We start from the raw sequence: 14,350 nt of genomic DNA on the forward strand, positions 1-14,350 counted from the left end.
ACAAATCATGTTCACATCTTTCAAAAAAACACTATTTCTTTTTTGCGGTGTAGCAGTTTCCGAACACTTAACCTCCTTTGGGCAGATTTGCCAGAGTGGTCTAGGAAAAGGAATAAAAAATCTCTCTTCTCAACCACTTTGACTCCAAACCAAACTCTCCTCAGCAGGGAAGAGAAATTACACAATTTAAATATGTAAATACTTATTTAGTGGGCACAGCAAGACATAAAACACAAGGAAATGGTTTCCTGACATTTGTCCCCAAGCTCTGAGCCTCTACTTTCCAAGTCTTCAATTTCTCTTGTGAGAGAAACCTTGAGGGTTGTGGCTCATTGGGAAGCCATTCAACAAGTCTGTCTCACTGAAGAGTTTTGGCTGACTACATGAACACAGCCAAGTGAGGGAGAGCTTGGATTTGTTTGCTAAATTTGTGCCTTTCTCCCACTTGGAAATCAGCTCCCTGGCTCTGAGAATTGTCAGAGTGCCTTACCATCTTGAACAGATTTGTTTCGACTGGTGTAAGTGGATGCATTGCATATAAATACCTAACACTAACGAATTGTGGGGATGGGCATCACTGAGTTGTCTTTACAGATATGAAAGTCAGGGAAGAGACACAGGAACAGTGGTTATCACCTCAAATCCTGTAATTCATCACAAGCCTTGCAAACCACCTCTTATCTGATTTGTGAGTTCCCTTTCAGTGCTGGGTTTGAAAAAGACTCTGTCATCACAGTATCATAGAATGGCCTAGGTTGTAAGGGACCTTAAAGATCATCTTGTTCCAACTCTGCTGCCATGGGCAGGAACACCTTCCACTAGACCAGGTTGCTCAAAGCAACAAACATCTAGCCTGGCCTTGAACACTTTCAGGGATGGAGCATCCACATCTTTGCTGGGAACTCATTCCAGTTCCTCACCACCCCCATAGTGAAGAATTTCTTCCTAATATTGAATCTAAACCTACCTCTTTCAGTTTAAAATCCATTTCGCTTGCTCTGTCACTACATGCCCTTGTGAAAACTCAAACTTTCCTATTCGTCCCATTCAGGTCTCCCTGGAACCTTCTCCAGGATGAACAAACCCAACTCCCTCAGCCTGTTTTCACAGGAGAGGTGCTCCAGCCCTCTGATCATCTTTGTGGCTTCTTCTAGATTTGCTCCAACAGCTCCATGTCCTTCTCACATTGGGAACCCAGAGCTGGATGCAGCATTCCAGGTGGGGTCCAGCGAGAGCTGCCCTGGTGCTTTGGATGAACCCCAGGACACAGTTGGATATTTCTGTATTTCTGGGCTGCAAGTGCACATTGCCAGGTCATGTGGAGCTTCTCTTTCACCAACCACCTCAAGTCCTTCTCCTCAAGGCTGTTCCAAATCCATTCTCCACCTAGCTTGTATTTATGCTTGGGATTGTCCTGATCTTGATGCAGGACCTTGTACTTGGCCTTGCTGAACGACATGAGCTTCACATGATCCCACCTCTCAGGCCTGTCCAGGTCCCTCTGGGTGGCACCCCTGGCATCCCTTCCCTCCAGCATGTCAACCACACCTCACAGCTGGGTGTCACCAGCAAACCTGCTAAGGGTGCGCTGATCCTAATGTCATCCCACATTGCCAACAAACACGTGAAATGGCACCATTTCCAACACCAATCCCTGAGGAATGGCACAAATTACTGTTCTCCACTTGGGCAGAGAGTCTTTGAACACAACTCTGAGTGCCTCATCCAGCCAGTTCCTTAGCCACAGAGTTGTCCATCCATCAAATCTCTCTCCAATTTAGACACAAGGATGCAGAGCAGGACTGTTTATGTATAAATGAGTCTCTCAGCTCCCCTGGCAACAACATGGGTGCAGAATATAGTCTGCAATATGCAAGGAATCAATCGTATTACCTGAATTCCTAACTGTTGATTTGGTCTTTGTTATACTGCAAGTTAGTGACTAGAGAAACCCACCACAGATTTGGCCTTAAAAATGACCCCATACATTACAATTTATATCTTTAGTTCCAGCACCCAGGCTCCCCACAGGGTATACAATTTCTCATCTGTACCTCGCTGTGCAGTGGGACACAACAAGTTCCTGCCCTGTTAACTCACACTATTATGCTGCCAGCTGAAACAATGCAGTATTTTGAGCAAGACAATGGCCTAGGAGGGCTGTTTGGAAAACACATATGTATGGTAAGAACATGATCCATTTGGAACTGCTGCACTGGGAACACAATGACAGATGGGAAACAAACCAAAAGCCTCAATACGTGAATTAAACAAGAGCTGCACACAAAGAATAGATATATCTTTTACACCTTGCTGCTTGAATGCTATGAAAATTAAAAGCAAATACATCAATAGGAATGAAGAAAGAGAGACTGACTAAAGAAAAACAAGAAAATGGAACAGTCACTTGTTTTAAAAAAATCAAGAACTTTGTTCTTTCTGCCCTTGATTTCCACTATCAGACATTTCTTCCATTTTACCCTTTCTTCTATTTTACCCTTTTGTCCAGTATTTAATTTTTCAGTTAAAACAATAAACAGTTATTTACTTTATAGAAGCAGCAGCAAAATTATTATTCCAGGAAAGTGAAGGTAATTTGATAAAAAAAATCATAAGAAATTCAGAAAAAAAGTTAGTGTATTATCAGCAAATAGTTCAAAGAATTTTTGAAAGCACTCTTAATTGTAAAGCAGAAGTTACTGTTAGTGAGATAAAAAGAAAATCATCTGAAAAGATTAGTTTTCAGACAGATGAAATAAAAGGAAGAGGCTTAAGTTAAATATCAGTGCAATACAAAAATGCAAAATACCTTCTTCAACATCTGACAAATATTCAGCATCACTGAGTATTTCAGGGGCATTGGCTTTACGAACTGCATGATTTAAATAAACAAAACAATTAAAAAAAGTACATACTATTGATGTATCAACAAAATCAATGTACAACAATAACAAATGTGCAATGACCATATCCAGCTAATTATGTGTGTTAGTCTTGGGTTTTTTAAACAGATATTTCTTACAACCAAAAAGAGTGAAAAAAAAAAAAAAAATCAAATTTTTAATACCTTCATCATCAGACATATCAAGAACTTCATTCATGGTTTCGGGTACATTCATTTTGTGCTTTTCTGTAACAGTCTGTAATAGAAAAAAGCAATTTTAGTTATTTTAGAGTTCAGGCATAATTTTTCTTAAAATTCTAGTTATTATTAAAATTAAATGCAAGATAAAATTTTTATCTGCAGTTAGAAAAACAAGACTTAATTTTTTCTTATTCATGTTCTATTTTAAAGACACATTGAACTATACATTAAGAAGACTACAGAAATAGGTAATATTGTATTTTTTAAACTATGTTCATATTGTAGCATAAAAAGCATGAGTAGAAAGTTTAGATGATTATATCAAAAGAAGAATCAAATATACTGAAATGAACTTCATTTTAGGGGGTTTAATAAGAACTCTCAGGAGTCTAAATTTTGAGAAAGGAATATGTAATAAAACCAGACTTTCAGAGGGAAGTATTTCTCCTTTGACATCAGAAGAATTCTGCAATTTGGGAGCAACTGAATCTATGTGAATTTTTTTCAGAGGTACATCAGTTTTGTGTTTTTCCCACAAATAAGAGCAATTGTAACCACATGCAGGCTAAATTATACCCCTGAAGGACTTTGTGCATGAAAGATACTCAGAAGTGGTTGCATGATTTTCATCTCAATGTTTATATTGATTCAGACTCAAAGGCCAATATAAAGAAAAATAGAAGTAGGAAAAAAAAAGTTCTGAATACACCTGAAATCTGTTCCTAGAATACCTGTACCCCATGAATGACATATATGTGCACTTTTTACTTTCCAGCACAACAACCACTGGTAGAGGTTTGGGTCAGACAAGAGCTTCTGCAGATACCATTCAAGGAGTGCAGTGGAATTAAAGACAAAACCAACCAAAACCAATCAAAACAAACAAACAAAAACAAAACAAACAAACAAAAAACCCACCAAAAACCCAACAAACAAACAAGAAAAAACAAACAAATGAACAAACAAAAAAAATCCAAGCAACTCCCATCTTTATGGGGGGGTTTGAGATTCTATTTATTTTAACCACCATTATTTCTCACGCTTCATATGTAAGTAAGAAATCATTAAAAAGTTCAGGAGGTCAAAATAGCCTTTCAATTTTCACTTACTTTAAAATATTTCAGTTTTTCTCTGGCCTTATGAATACTCACTTGGTATTTCATGTCACCACTTGATGTAGGCAGAAGAGCTCCTCCATGCTCAAACATTACAAAACCTACAAAAAGCCTCACAATTCATTTTGTGGGAATTACCTGTAAAGCTTTTTAACACATTGTTAAACCAGCAAAATCACTGGACTTTTTTCCAGGTACTACTGGATTTTTTTTTTTTCATTGGCGTTTGAGTATAAATTATAGTAAAATTAGCTATGTTCATCCCTGATGCCTTTAAATTTAGCTTTGGAGTTGTTTAGCCACAAGACTCAAAATATAAATCTCAGCAGTGAAACTGAATTTTTAAGACCCTCAACTGTAAATCAGATTTCACATCTAGACTTCAAAAGTCTCAAAATTACACTCTGATAAGTGGCATATTCTGATTTTAATGGTAATTATTTCTGGGCTTCTCTTGAGAGTAGGTATTTCAGGTTGTATAGGTCTCTCAGCATCTAACATTTCCTCCAGCACAATTCAGAGCCTGACCCACCATCTCTTTGCTCTTCATCTACAGAAGATAAATGGTCAGTCACTTTATGCAGTGACAAACACCCCCAGCTTCTTGATTCTAAAAGTCAAGAAGAAGCTTGTGATATTGAGAGTTTTTAGCATAAATGTGTGGTTTTCCTGCAGCTACCTAATTGAATAGTTAGGTGATCATTCAAGTTTTGCTATCCTGTATAATATTCTCCATGAAATTTTTCTGTGTGGAAAAATGTTTTGGAATCTTTCTAAAGATAAATTTGTTCCTGAGAAAAATATAGACAGAGAAAATGTGTAAGGGAAAAAAAAAATCAATATTACTTTCTAGCATATTCCTTTTTATCTTATTGTTCTGAAATGTATCTTTTGTGTGGTGGATCTTCTGAAAACTACTGAAACCACAGCCAGGAAAATCATAGGTACATGCAGTAACATAACTAAAATCTGCCTGTCATCCCAAAAGCTCGTCATATTGCAACCACCTGCTTGCACAGATAGACCACACAAAGGGGTGATGACAAAACATGGAACACACCCAGTAACTATTTTCCACCCCTGATATGTCTGAAAACACATACATGTGCATTTTATTTTTTTAATCAGAAAAAGAAAAATAGTTGCTGAAAGGAAAAAGCAAATTTGGAGCTGATATTCTGAATTTATGTTCATCAGACCCAATTTGGGCTTTATTACTATGGTAATGTGTTGAGGCACCTCCAGTTAGAAAACTGTTTTCTTCAGAGAGCAATTTGGGAAAACATGAATGAACAAAATACTCTTCAGAGAAATATTTTGGATTTTGTGATTTTTTTCTGACAGCAGGTAATATTTGACCACTGCTAGTCCCTTCCATGTGTCCTGGCTAATGCTTCCTGAGAGGCATGACAGACAAGCTGGAGTTCACATCCACACCAGGGAATGGATATTTGGGATTTCAGGGGCTGACTGTGGCTGCTCACAGAATACAGCCTTTCACCATCCTATGGAAGGGGGCAGAAACCACTCAATGAAGCACCTTTAAGTAAATTCCAATAATTTTTTTTTATATTGGAATAAGTTTTCTTAGGTCAAATTCAAGCCATTAAACATCAGACCGTTGGGAAATGCTCTCAAAGGAGGGCAGCAGCTTCTGTTTACACAAGCCTGTAGGAACATCTTTTCAGCTGCAAATCTGTTCCCTAAACAACAAGATGTGTGGACAAACACTGTGTGGAGAAACACTGCAGCTATGACCAGTCATAACTGGCCATATTCTACTCAGTTGGTGCTCTTCTGTGTACATCTTCATAGTGTCTACTACTTTAAAAATAGACAACTCATGTTTTACTTAATATCGACTTTATACTGCTAAAAAGAAATAGGTGACTGGAATCTTGGTAGTCACGTAACTAAACAAAGTTTAGTTATAGTCATACTGTGGCTTTGGAAAAATTCTTCCATTCCATACCGAACTGAACTGTACTTACAATTGTAGTCATGGTTTCTTCTGTCACCACCTTCAGTGTGTCAACAACTGAAATGTAGCCAAGTCGCTTAGCAATGGCGAGGGCAGTGTTTCCATTCTAGCAATTGAAACATTTGTAACAGAAGTTGAAGGTTAGCAAGAAGTGTAGGAACTGGTGGTTAAGTACGGAAGAATGTAAAATAAGAAAAAAATGTTTACATTTTCTGATGGAAATAAATATTTGGCTACTAGCACATGTAAGTGGGATGAAATGGGATGAAAATGAAGAGGTTTTTAGATGTTTGCTGTTCTCGTTCTGGGAGAGATGATGGTACAGAGGATGTGGAGGTGATGGAAATAGGCTTCCTCTGCTCTTTTCCTGTCCCACCACACACATTTTTCAGCCCAGCACTTACCACAGTGAGCTCGTTGGGCGCAGCGCCGTGCTGGAGCAGGACGTTGATGATGTGGGTGTGCCCCTGCTGTGCCGCCTGGTGCAGCGGCGTGTACCCGTTCTGCAGGCAGAAGGGAAGAGCAAGGCAAGGCTGCGGTGGGCACAGCGCACACAGCAGGCACAGCCTCCACGGGGCGAGCGGGGAGAGCTGGGACACTCACCTTCGTTTTGGCATTAACTTTTGCAGAATGTTGCAGAAGGAAGTTCACAATTTTTATGTTTCCGTAGTGGCAGCCAACGTGCAAAGGAGTGTATCCCATCTAGAACGAACATCAGCAGTTAGTGAATGTGAATATCCTGCACGTGCCCTGATTAAAAAAAAAATATATACCAAAAAAAGCAAACAGGCATGAAACGGGAAAAATCCCATTAAGCTTTAGTTCTTTGGATTATTCGAAAAATCCTTCAACCTTGGAAAAAAACACACTTCTCATGAAACTCAATTAAAGTGCTCAGTGAGTACTTCCATCAGCTCCCTCAGTGCCTTCAGGTGGATCCCACCTGAACCCATAGACGTGTCTCTCTAGGAGGTCCAGCAGGCTGCTGAACATTTCCCCTTGGATTATGGAGACTTCTTTCTGCTCCCCATCTCTCTCTTCTGCCTCAGGGGTCTAGGTACCTGGAGAACAACTGGTCTTACTATTACAGACAAAGAAGGCCATTAAATACCTCAGCCTTTTCCTCATCCTTTGCCAATATATTTCACCCACAACCAATAACAGAGAGGTTATCAGCCCTCCTCTTTTTGCTACTGTATTCATAGAAATGATTTTTATTGTCTACAGCAGTAGACAGATTAAATTCTAGTTGGACTTCATCCCTTCTAATTTTCATCCTGCATAACCTCACAATATCCTCGTAGTCCTCCTGAGTGGCCTGCCCCTTCTTCCAAAGGTCATAAACTCATTTTTTCCCCTGAGTTCCAGCCAAAAATCTCTGTTCAGCCAGGCCAGTCCTCTTCCCTGCTGGCTCATCTTTTGGCACACAGGGATGGCCTGCTTCCATGCCTTTGAGATTTCCTTCTTGAAGCACATTCATTCTTCCTGAATTCCTTACCCTCACAGGACTGGCTCCCAAGGGATTCTCTCAACCAGTCTCCTAAATTGGTCAAAATCTCCTTTGGAAGGTGGCAGTTCTACTGACTTCCCTTCTTATGTCTCCAAGAAACAAGAACTGTAATTTTGGGAGCACAGTGCCCGAGACAGCCTCTGACCATCAACTCACCCTTCAGTCCTACTCTGTTACAAACACAGGTCTAGCAGGAGCCTTCCCTAGTTGACTCCCTCACCAGCTGCATTGGGAAGTTCTCTTCCACACATTCCAGGAACCTCCTAAACCATTCCCTCTCTGCTGTGTTATACTTCCAGCAGACATCTAGTAAGTTGAAGCCCTCCAGGAGAACAAGGGCCATGGACTGTGAGATTTCTCCCAGCTGGCTGGGTGGTCTGTGACAGACTCTCACCATTATATCTGCCTTGGCCTTCTGTAGTTCTTACCCATAAACGATCTGGAGCTAGATCCAAAAGCCAACCTTCTGGGTAGAAACACTGAAAGATAGGCTGGTATTGTATTGACCAGGCACCTGCTGCTCCTATCATGTTTAAAGGTGAAAAAAAATTTGCTTTCCCACTCTGAAAATAAAAACCAGGTAGTAAAATCCAAAAGGCAGAAGCACACAGTTCAAATCTGCAGCCTGCCATCCTGCATTTTAACATCTATGTCAGTGAGGTGTGCTCAGGTTAGACAACTTGGTCAAAAGCACCAACGAGACAAGTCCAAGGTCAGCCTGGGGATCAGGAGCCAGCACTACACATGTTCAAACCATCAAGTCAAAGCTGCTCAGGAGAAAGAAAGAGAAAACCTCTGATGTGAGCTATTTCCACTAGAAAGAAGTCTCAAGTGTCCATTGGTTAAACAGCGCTTTTTTTATGTCACTTTGCCTCTGATACTACTTCACACAAGATTACCTAATTTCAGCTGTATTAACACATGCTAGGAGATGGTAGCTGTGACAGTTACTTTAAATTAGGGTGTGTAATTTGTTTCCAGTTAATGATATACCCTTTGCCATCTAAAGAAACTCCTTTGACAACCAGGATGAGTTAATCAGTGCCAGAAGCAGCACTGAATCAAAATTCCATTGGCATCAGCAGAATGAAACTTTCTGCTGACTTATGTGAACACTGGATCAGATGCCAAATGACTACAAGGAACTTTTCCTGCACAGAATAATAGCCCACAGTGGTAAGAGCCAGAGCAGTAGCTTAAATGGAATCATGAAATGAACACAGGGACCTCATTTTACAGATACTGTTAGTTTAGCTGAATAACTTCCTGTTCCTAGGAGTGCCTGGAGTTTGACTCTGACCCGTCAAGATTCCTCATCAGAATGATGATTCACAGTCATGTACCTCAAACACAGCTTCTACAGACCCTGCCTCTACGAGGGCCAAAGACAAGCTCAGATTGTGAGACCTCCTCCTACAAAATCTTAATTCCTTTCTCCCCCTTCAAAATACAGGCTTCTTAACATGACCATCAGGGTAAAAAAAATAAAAATAATAAGCATAAAACCAACTGGAGAGATGAAATCTAAAATCAAGGACCACCTGCTGAGAACCCCCTACTAATAACCCTAAAACATAAAAATCTGGAACATACAAGAGAGCCAAAACCAGCTGATCTCAGCTTTCCTTTTGAAGCGATCTGTAAAGGCTCCTCTCCAGCCTGTAACAATGAATACTGAAAAAGGAGCTATCAAACCCCCCATATTTTCTGCAGTGCAGTGACAGTTTTCTTCTAGAAACTGTATACAGAGAGACTTGCATGTGGTACCTTCAAAAATGGCTGGAGGAGCAATTATTGTCTTTGTCACTCCTGACCAGTCTGCTGTTTAAATTAGAGACTAAATGAAAGCTTTTCCTCCTTCTTCTCCTCCCAATTAATGGTGGAAATCATGATATTTCCAGGGTCACACACAGTCCAGCTGAATCTGAAGCAGGCTTCCTTGGAAGCTCTGCTGCTGCTGGCCTGGCTGTGTGTGGCAGCTGGAGGGTGTGCACTGAGAGGCACCTCCTGCCACAGGCACCACACATGTCCCCAGCAGCCCTGTGGACACCTGCTTGGCCTGGTGGCAAAACACCAGTTCCCTGCCTGAGGTTCTTGGAGGGTCCTGGGAGCTTTCTTTGAAGTTTGCTGTAGCCTGTGGTCATCTCGCGTCAGGTTCTGTTTGGTGAGGCAGCACTCAGTCACTGACAGCAGAGGGACAGAGATGTGACACGGTGTGTCACAGCTGGCTGGGCACATTGGCCCTCAGCACACACCGCTGGACATCTTCATGTTCACAGCCAGCAGCACTGGGAGTGAAGACACATGGGTCAAAGTAAAACTAGTTAGCAAAATGCCCTTTCAGTGCCTGAAACCTGGGGAGGATATCTTTAACTTCTCAGTTAGAGCCCAGATTCCTGAGTTCAACTCCTTCTAACTCAGGAAGGCACAACAATTGCATCCCAAGATCCCCACGTAAACCAAGGTATTCTACTGACTTTCTGAAACACTCCAACTGGCAGAATCTGCAATTACACAATTAAATTAACAATAAAATAAAAGCAACAATTCTCAAGGCTACTTGAGCTTGCTACTTTCATTCTCTATAGAAAGGTACCCAGGAGGCCAAAATATTTTGCTTCAAATGACATTAATAATTAACCCAAACAAACAAACCCCCCACCAAAAAACCCACAAAAAAAAAACCCCAACCAACCAAAAAAACCCCAAACCAAAACAAAAGCAACAACCCCCCCCCCTCCCCCCCAGCTCACAATTATATAAATTTCTGCACAGCAGTTCAGGCTTAGTTATAATCAGTGGCGAAGCACTAAGGGATTTAGGAGGCAGCCTAATATTGAAGAAGTCATTTCCAAGAAAACCAGGGCTTTTGTTTAACACAGTTCTAACAGACATCACCTTCTGGCTGTTTTAAAGAATGAGCAGCAACAGGGGAGTTAGCAGCTGGGAAGGGTTTATCAAAAGCTAAAAGAATAAGTGCCAAGAAAACAGAAAACCAGAAACACTGAGCTTTTAATTTCTAATGGAACATATAAAGAATCCCTTATTCTCTTGCCCTTCAATTTTTACTTTTGAGGGGAATTATCACAAGTCTTTTATATCATGTCAGTGAATTACTTTAATATCCTCTACTGGCAATAACCATAAATTATAAAAGCTTGAATTACTGCATCTTTCTAGTCATGCTGACTCTCAAGCTGGTAATATTTTGGTTTTCTGCTGTAAATGTCAGACAATGAAGCTACATTATTATTGTTTATAGGGCTAGAAATTGCTTTAGATCCAAAGATCACAAAGGCCTGACTGAACGAAACAGGCAAACCTAGGTGTATACACACAGACGCTTCCCTGCTTTGCTGAATCAGGGCCTAACACGTTGCAGTACCTTGTAAAGGTTCATTATTGCACATTATTAGGCTGGAATTTTCCACAGAAACATCTTGATAACAACTGAGCATGTACAAAGAGCCAAAGAGAGACAGATAATGCACCGTGAAGATATACTGAAGACACCTGTATTTGAAAGTGGTTTTTCTCAACAGCACTTCCCTCCCTCCCTGCCTCCTTCTTATCTCTTCCTGCATCTGAAAATTAGATATTACAATGGAAAAGCTGGATTGCTTTTATGAACTCAGGCTGATATGGGGCTCCTGTCAGAACAAAGCATGTAGATCTGAATAAATCTGAAATAAAAATCCAGCTCAACCTGCAAAAGAACATCATGACCTCTCAGCCACCATTATTTCCTACCAAAACTACAGTTTTAGAAACAAAAGACAGTCTAATACTGTCTTTGTTTTACAGACAGTCATCAGCCAGGGTCTGAGAGACCATCAATTCCCCCAGTGGAGGCCCAACACCAAGAGCAATGTAGTGACTAAGAAACCTGCACTGAAATAAAAGCTCCAAACCATGCTTTTCATCCTTGACTGAACCAGCACTTTTCTCTCAGTCTTCCTTTGCCAGTCCATCACAGTACTGCTGTATCCTACAACAACACTATCCAGTGGGATAAACAGGGAAAAATGACATGTGGAGACCTGCTGAGCCATGAAACAATATCTACTCGTGCCAACTACCAGCACAAAAGCCCTGAAACAAAAGCAACATCCCATGTACCAGGACAGCTTTTCACACTCAGCATGACCACCAGAGAAGGGATATCTGCTTGCAGCCATGGCTTCAGACTGATTTTCAACTCCCAATATTATTGTGAAGGGAAGAGCATGCCTTGTGTTAAGCATGATATGGCATAGCTTATTTTCAGCACCAAAAACTCTTTAGCATACCTAAATTCAGGCAAACAAATGAAATGTCAGAATAAACAGGAGCTGCTGCCTTTGCTGCAGGACACTAATATGCCTTCTGTTAACACCAAATTCAATTATTAAAGCTCTATAAATGTGAAGGGTTTTGCAGCAGCTCAAACTTTACCACCTGAAGTGTATTTTCTAATGTGGCTGAGTTTAAACCATATAACAAAATCTCGTTTTCAAGTGATAGGAGCAGCCTTATGGCCTCTCAGGCACTAGATCTGGCCTGCTACACCAGCATTGTTTACACTTCAGCATTCATTTAGACTCCTGCAGCTCTGGGATTAGAGGCTATTTAGTTAATTAATGCAGCAAAACCAGAAGGATCCCACAACATGATGAATAAATGGACTTCATAACCAGCAGCTATTCTTCCTTTCATGCCTTTTTCTACTACAAAGGTCAAGGGAAAAAAAATCTTCAGAGGGAAACTACTCCAAGAGAGACCCACAGATGCAACTGTTCACTTCTGAGAACAATTTTGAAAATGCTCAGAAGTTATATAGCCAGAACTGATCCTAATCATATCGATTAGTCCCCTGTAGAAGTGATTTTCTGCAATCTGGATTTTTTTCTTCCCTGCTACAGCTCCAAGATGCAAAATGCATTTCTGCCCCATCTTCTCCTTTAACCTCCTGAAAACTCCCCAAAGTGTGTTCAGCCCTCAGAGCATGAGCAGGGTCAGAACTCCCATGTGTTAGAATTGCAGACTCTAGATGTTTTCACAGGGAGGGTAAGTTATATATAAATGATGACTAAAGAACATGTACCAGACAAGGAAGATGATAGTTCATTGGTCCCTACTCCAGAGTTCAATGACCTAGTGATATTAAGTTAAATGATATGGAGTGTTCTCCCGCTATTGACAGGTACTGTGCTGGAGTGACATAACCTATGCTTGCTTATCCTGGGTAAATGAGAAATATGATAAGGAGGGAAAATAAATAAATAAAACTGACAAAAAAGAAGTGCTACTGAACAGTCATCTACGCCCCAAAAACTGAGGTAAGAAAAGCACCTGGATGTGAATGAAGGGAAGGAAACAGAAGGTTAGTGGTGACACTGCTGGTACAGAGATCCCCAATATAATGTCACTCTGAACTGTGCTGCTTCACTGACTTCTAAGGCACGGATGGCCACATCTCTGCTGCTGTATGTCCAAAGGAATGAATCCGAATTGGACATGCCGGACAGGATCGTGCAAACATGCAAGCATAGCAACAGTGCCTCCGAAGCCAACTCAGCTGTTGCTTATCTTGTCCCAAATGCCTTTGGTTTTAGAGGCAGAATGTACAGCTAATCCATCTAAATGGGAAAGCTTGTAACTGCAGAGCTACTATTTTACAAGCCAATCATCTAACCTTCACCTGTACAGAACATGAGGTCAAAGTATGGCCATTCTTATAGCATAACATTTTTCCTCCACTGTAGAAATTAAGGGTTTTCAGTTATTTCCTAAAGAACTCAAGGTGATCACCAGTTTGTCCAGAAACTATTCCCTGCTAAAACACCCTGTACTGCATTGGCACTTTTCTTATACCACAGGCGGTAGCGAGCGGATATCTGGCAGACAGCCTCCATGTGGCTGACACTGTGGAGCCTGGAGAGCTCACTGCTGCACAAACTGAGCAGATGGGACCCTGCAGAAGCCAGTGGAAAAGCACCAGGCTCATGCCAGTGCATAAGCCTCAGTTTATTCCACTCTAATAGAATCATGCAAGGCACGTGGGTGCTCTCTTCCCAAGGAGCAGAAAGTGCCCTACAGCAGAGAGAACCAGCAGGGTGGACAGGAGAACAAGCTGTTGTGGGTATTCTTCCCCACAGAAGCCTACAGGATGGAGAATTTCCCCAGACAGGTAACTTCTTACACCCCAAAGTAGTCTTGCTTAAATACAACATGACTTCACCTGACTTTTGAGTCCCTGAGCCACTTCCTAACAATTAATGGGCAGTCCTACAGAAACAAGAGTGTACTGGGAAACTATTCTTTATTCACATTAGTTACACATATAACTGAGGAGGACTGAGGGTGAATGACAAGGGATTTACTTCTGTCTTCTTTAAAATTATATGACTATTACTGATGACAGGACTCATGCTGCACACAGTAAAATATTACTATATTTCCCCCCCATTTTACCTAATGACTAGGTTAATTTTCAGAGTTGCAATTAAGAAATTCAGCTCCACAGAGAGGAAGCCCCTGAATGATAACCTGTAGCCCCTTTTCCATGTGTCTCTAAAGAGATCTACTTGATCTACTTGCCTGCTCCACCACATTGCCAGGCCTGAAGCTGAGTACAGAGCTCTTGCAGCTGCACCAGGCTGACCCTGGGATCCAGCAGA

At 41.0% G+C, this 14,350-nt stretch overlaps 1 protein-coding gene across 50 annotated transcripts in view; it reads right to left on the reverse strand.

The window, feature by feature from the left end:
- ANK3 (ankyrin 3) overlaps positions 1-14,350 on the reverse strand; it is a 350,276-nt gene that overhangs the window by 75,503 nt on the left and 260,423 nt on the right. For 34 of the 50 annotated variants that reach the window (XM_086899768.1, XM_086899761.1, XM_086899756.1 and 31 more), the window contains 5 exons: positions 6,785-6,883; positions 6,586-6,684; positions 6,192-6,287; positions 3,068-3,140; positions 2,810-2,872 (listed from right to left, as the gene is read on the reverse strand). In XM_086899768.1, coding sequence (XP_086755894.1) covers positions 2,810-2,872; positions 3,068-3,140; positions 6,192-6,287; positions 6,586-6,684; positions 6,785-6,883 — 430 coding nt within the window. The remainder of the gene's footprint in view (positions 1-2,809; positions 2,873-3,067; positions 3,141-6,191; positions 6,288-6,585; positions 6,685-6,784; positions 6,884-14,350) is intronic. The other 16 variants (XM_086899779.1, XM_086899762.1, XM_086899747.1 and 13 more) reach the window with 1 other exon arrangement.

This window comes from Cyanistes caeruleus, chromosome 8, assembly GCF_971803275.1.
Source record: "Cyanistes caeruleus chromosome 8, bCyaCae1.hap1.1, whole genome shotgun sequence".
NCBI classification, from domain to species: domain Eukaryota; kingdom Metazoa; phylum Chordata; class Aves; order Passeriformes; family Paridae; genus Cyanistes; species Cyanistes caeruleus.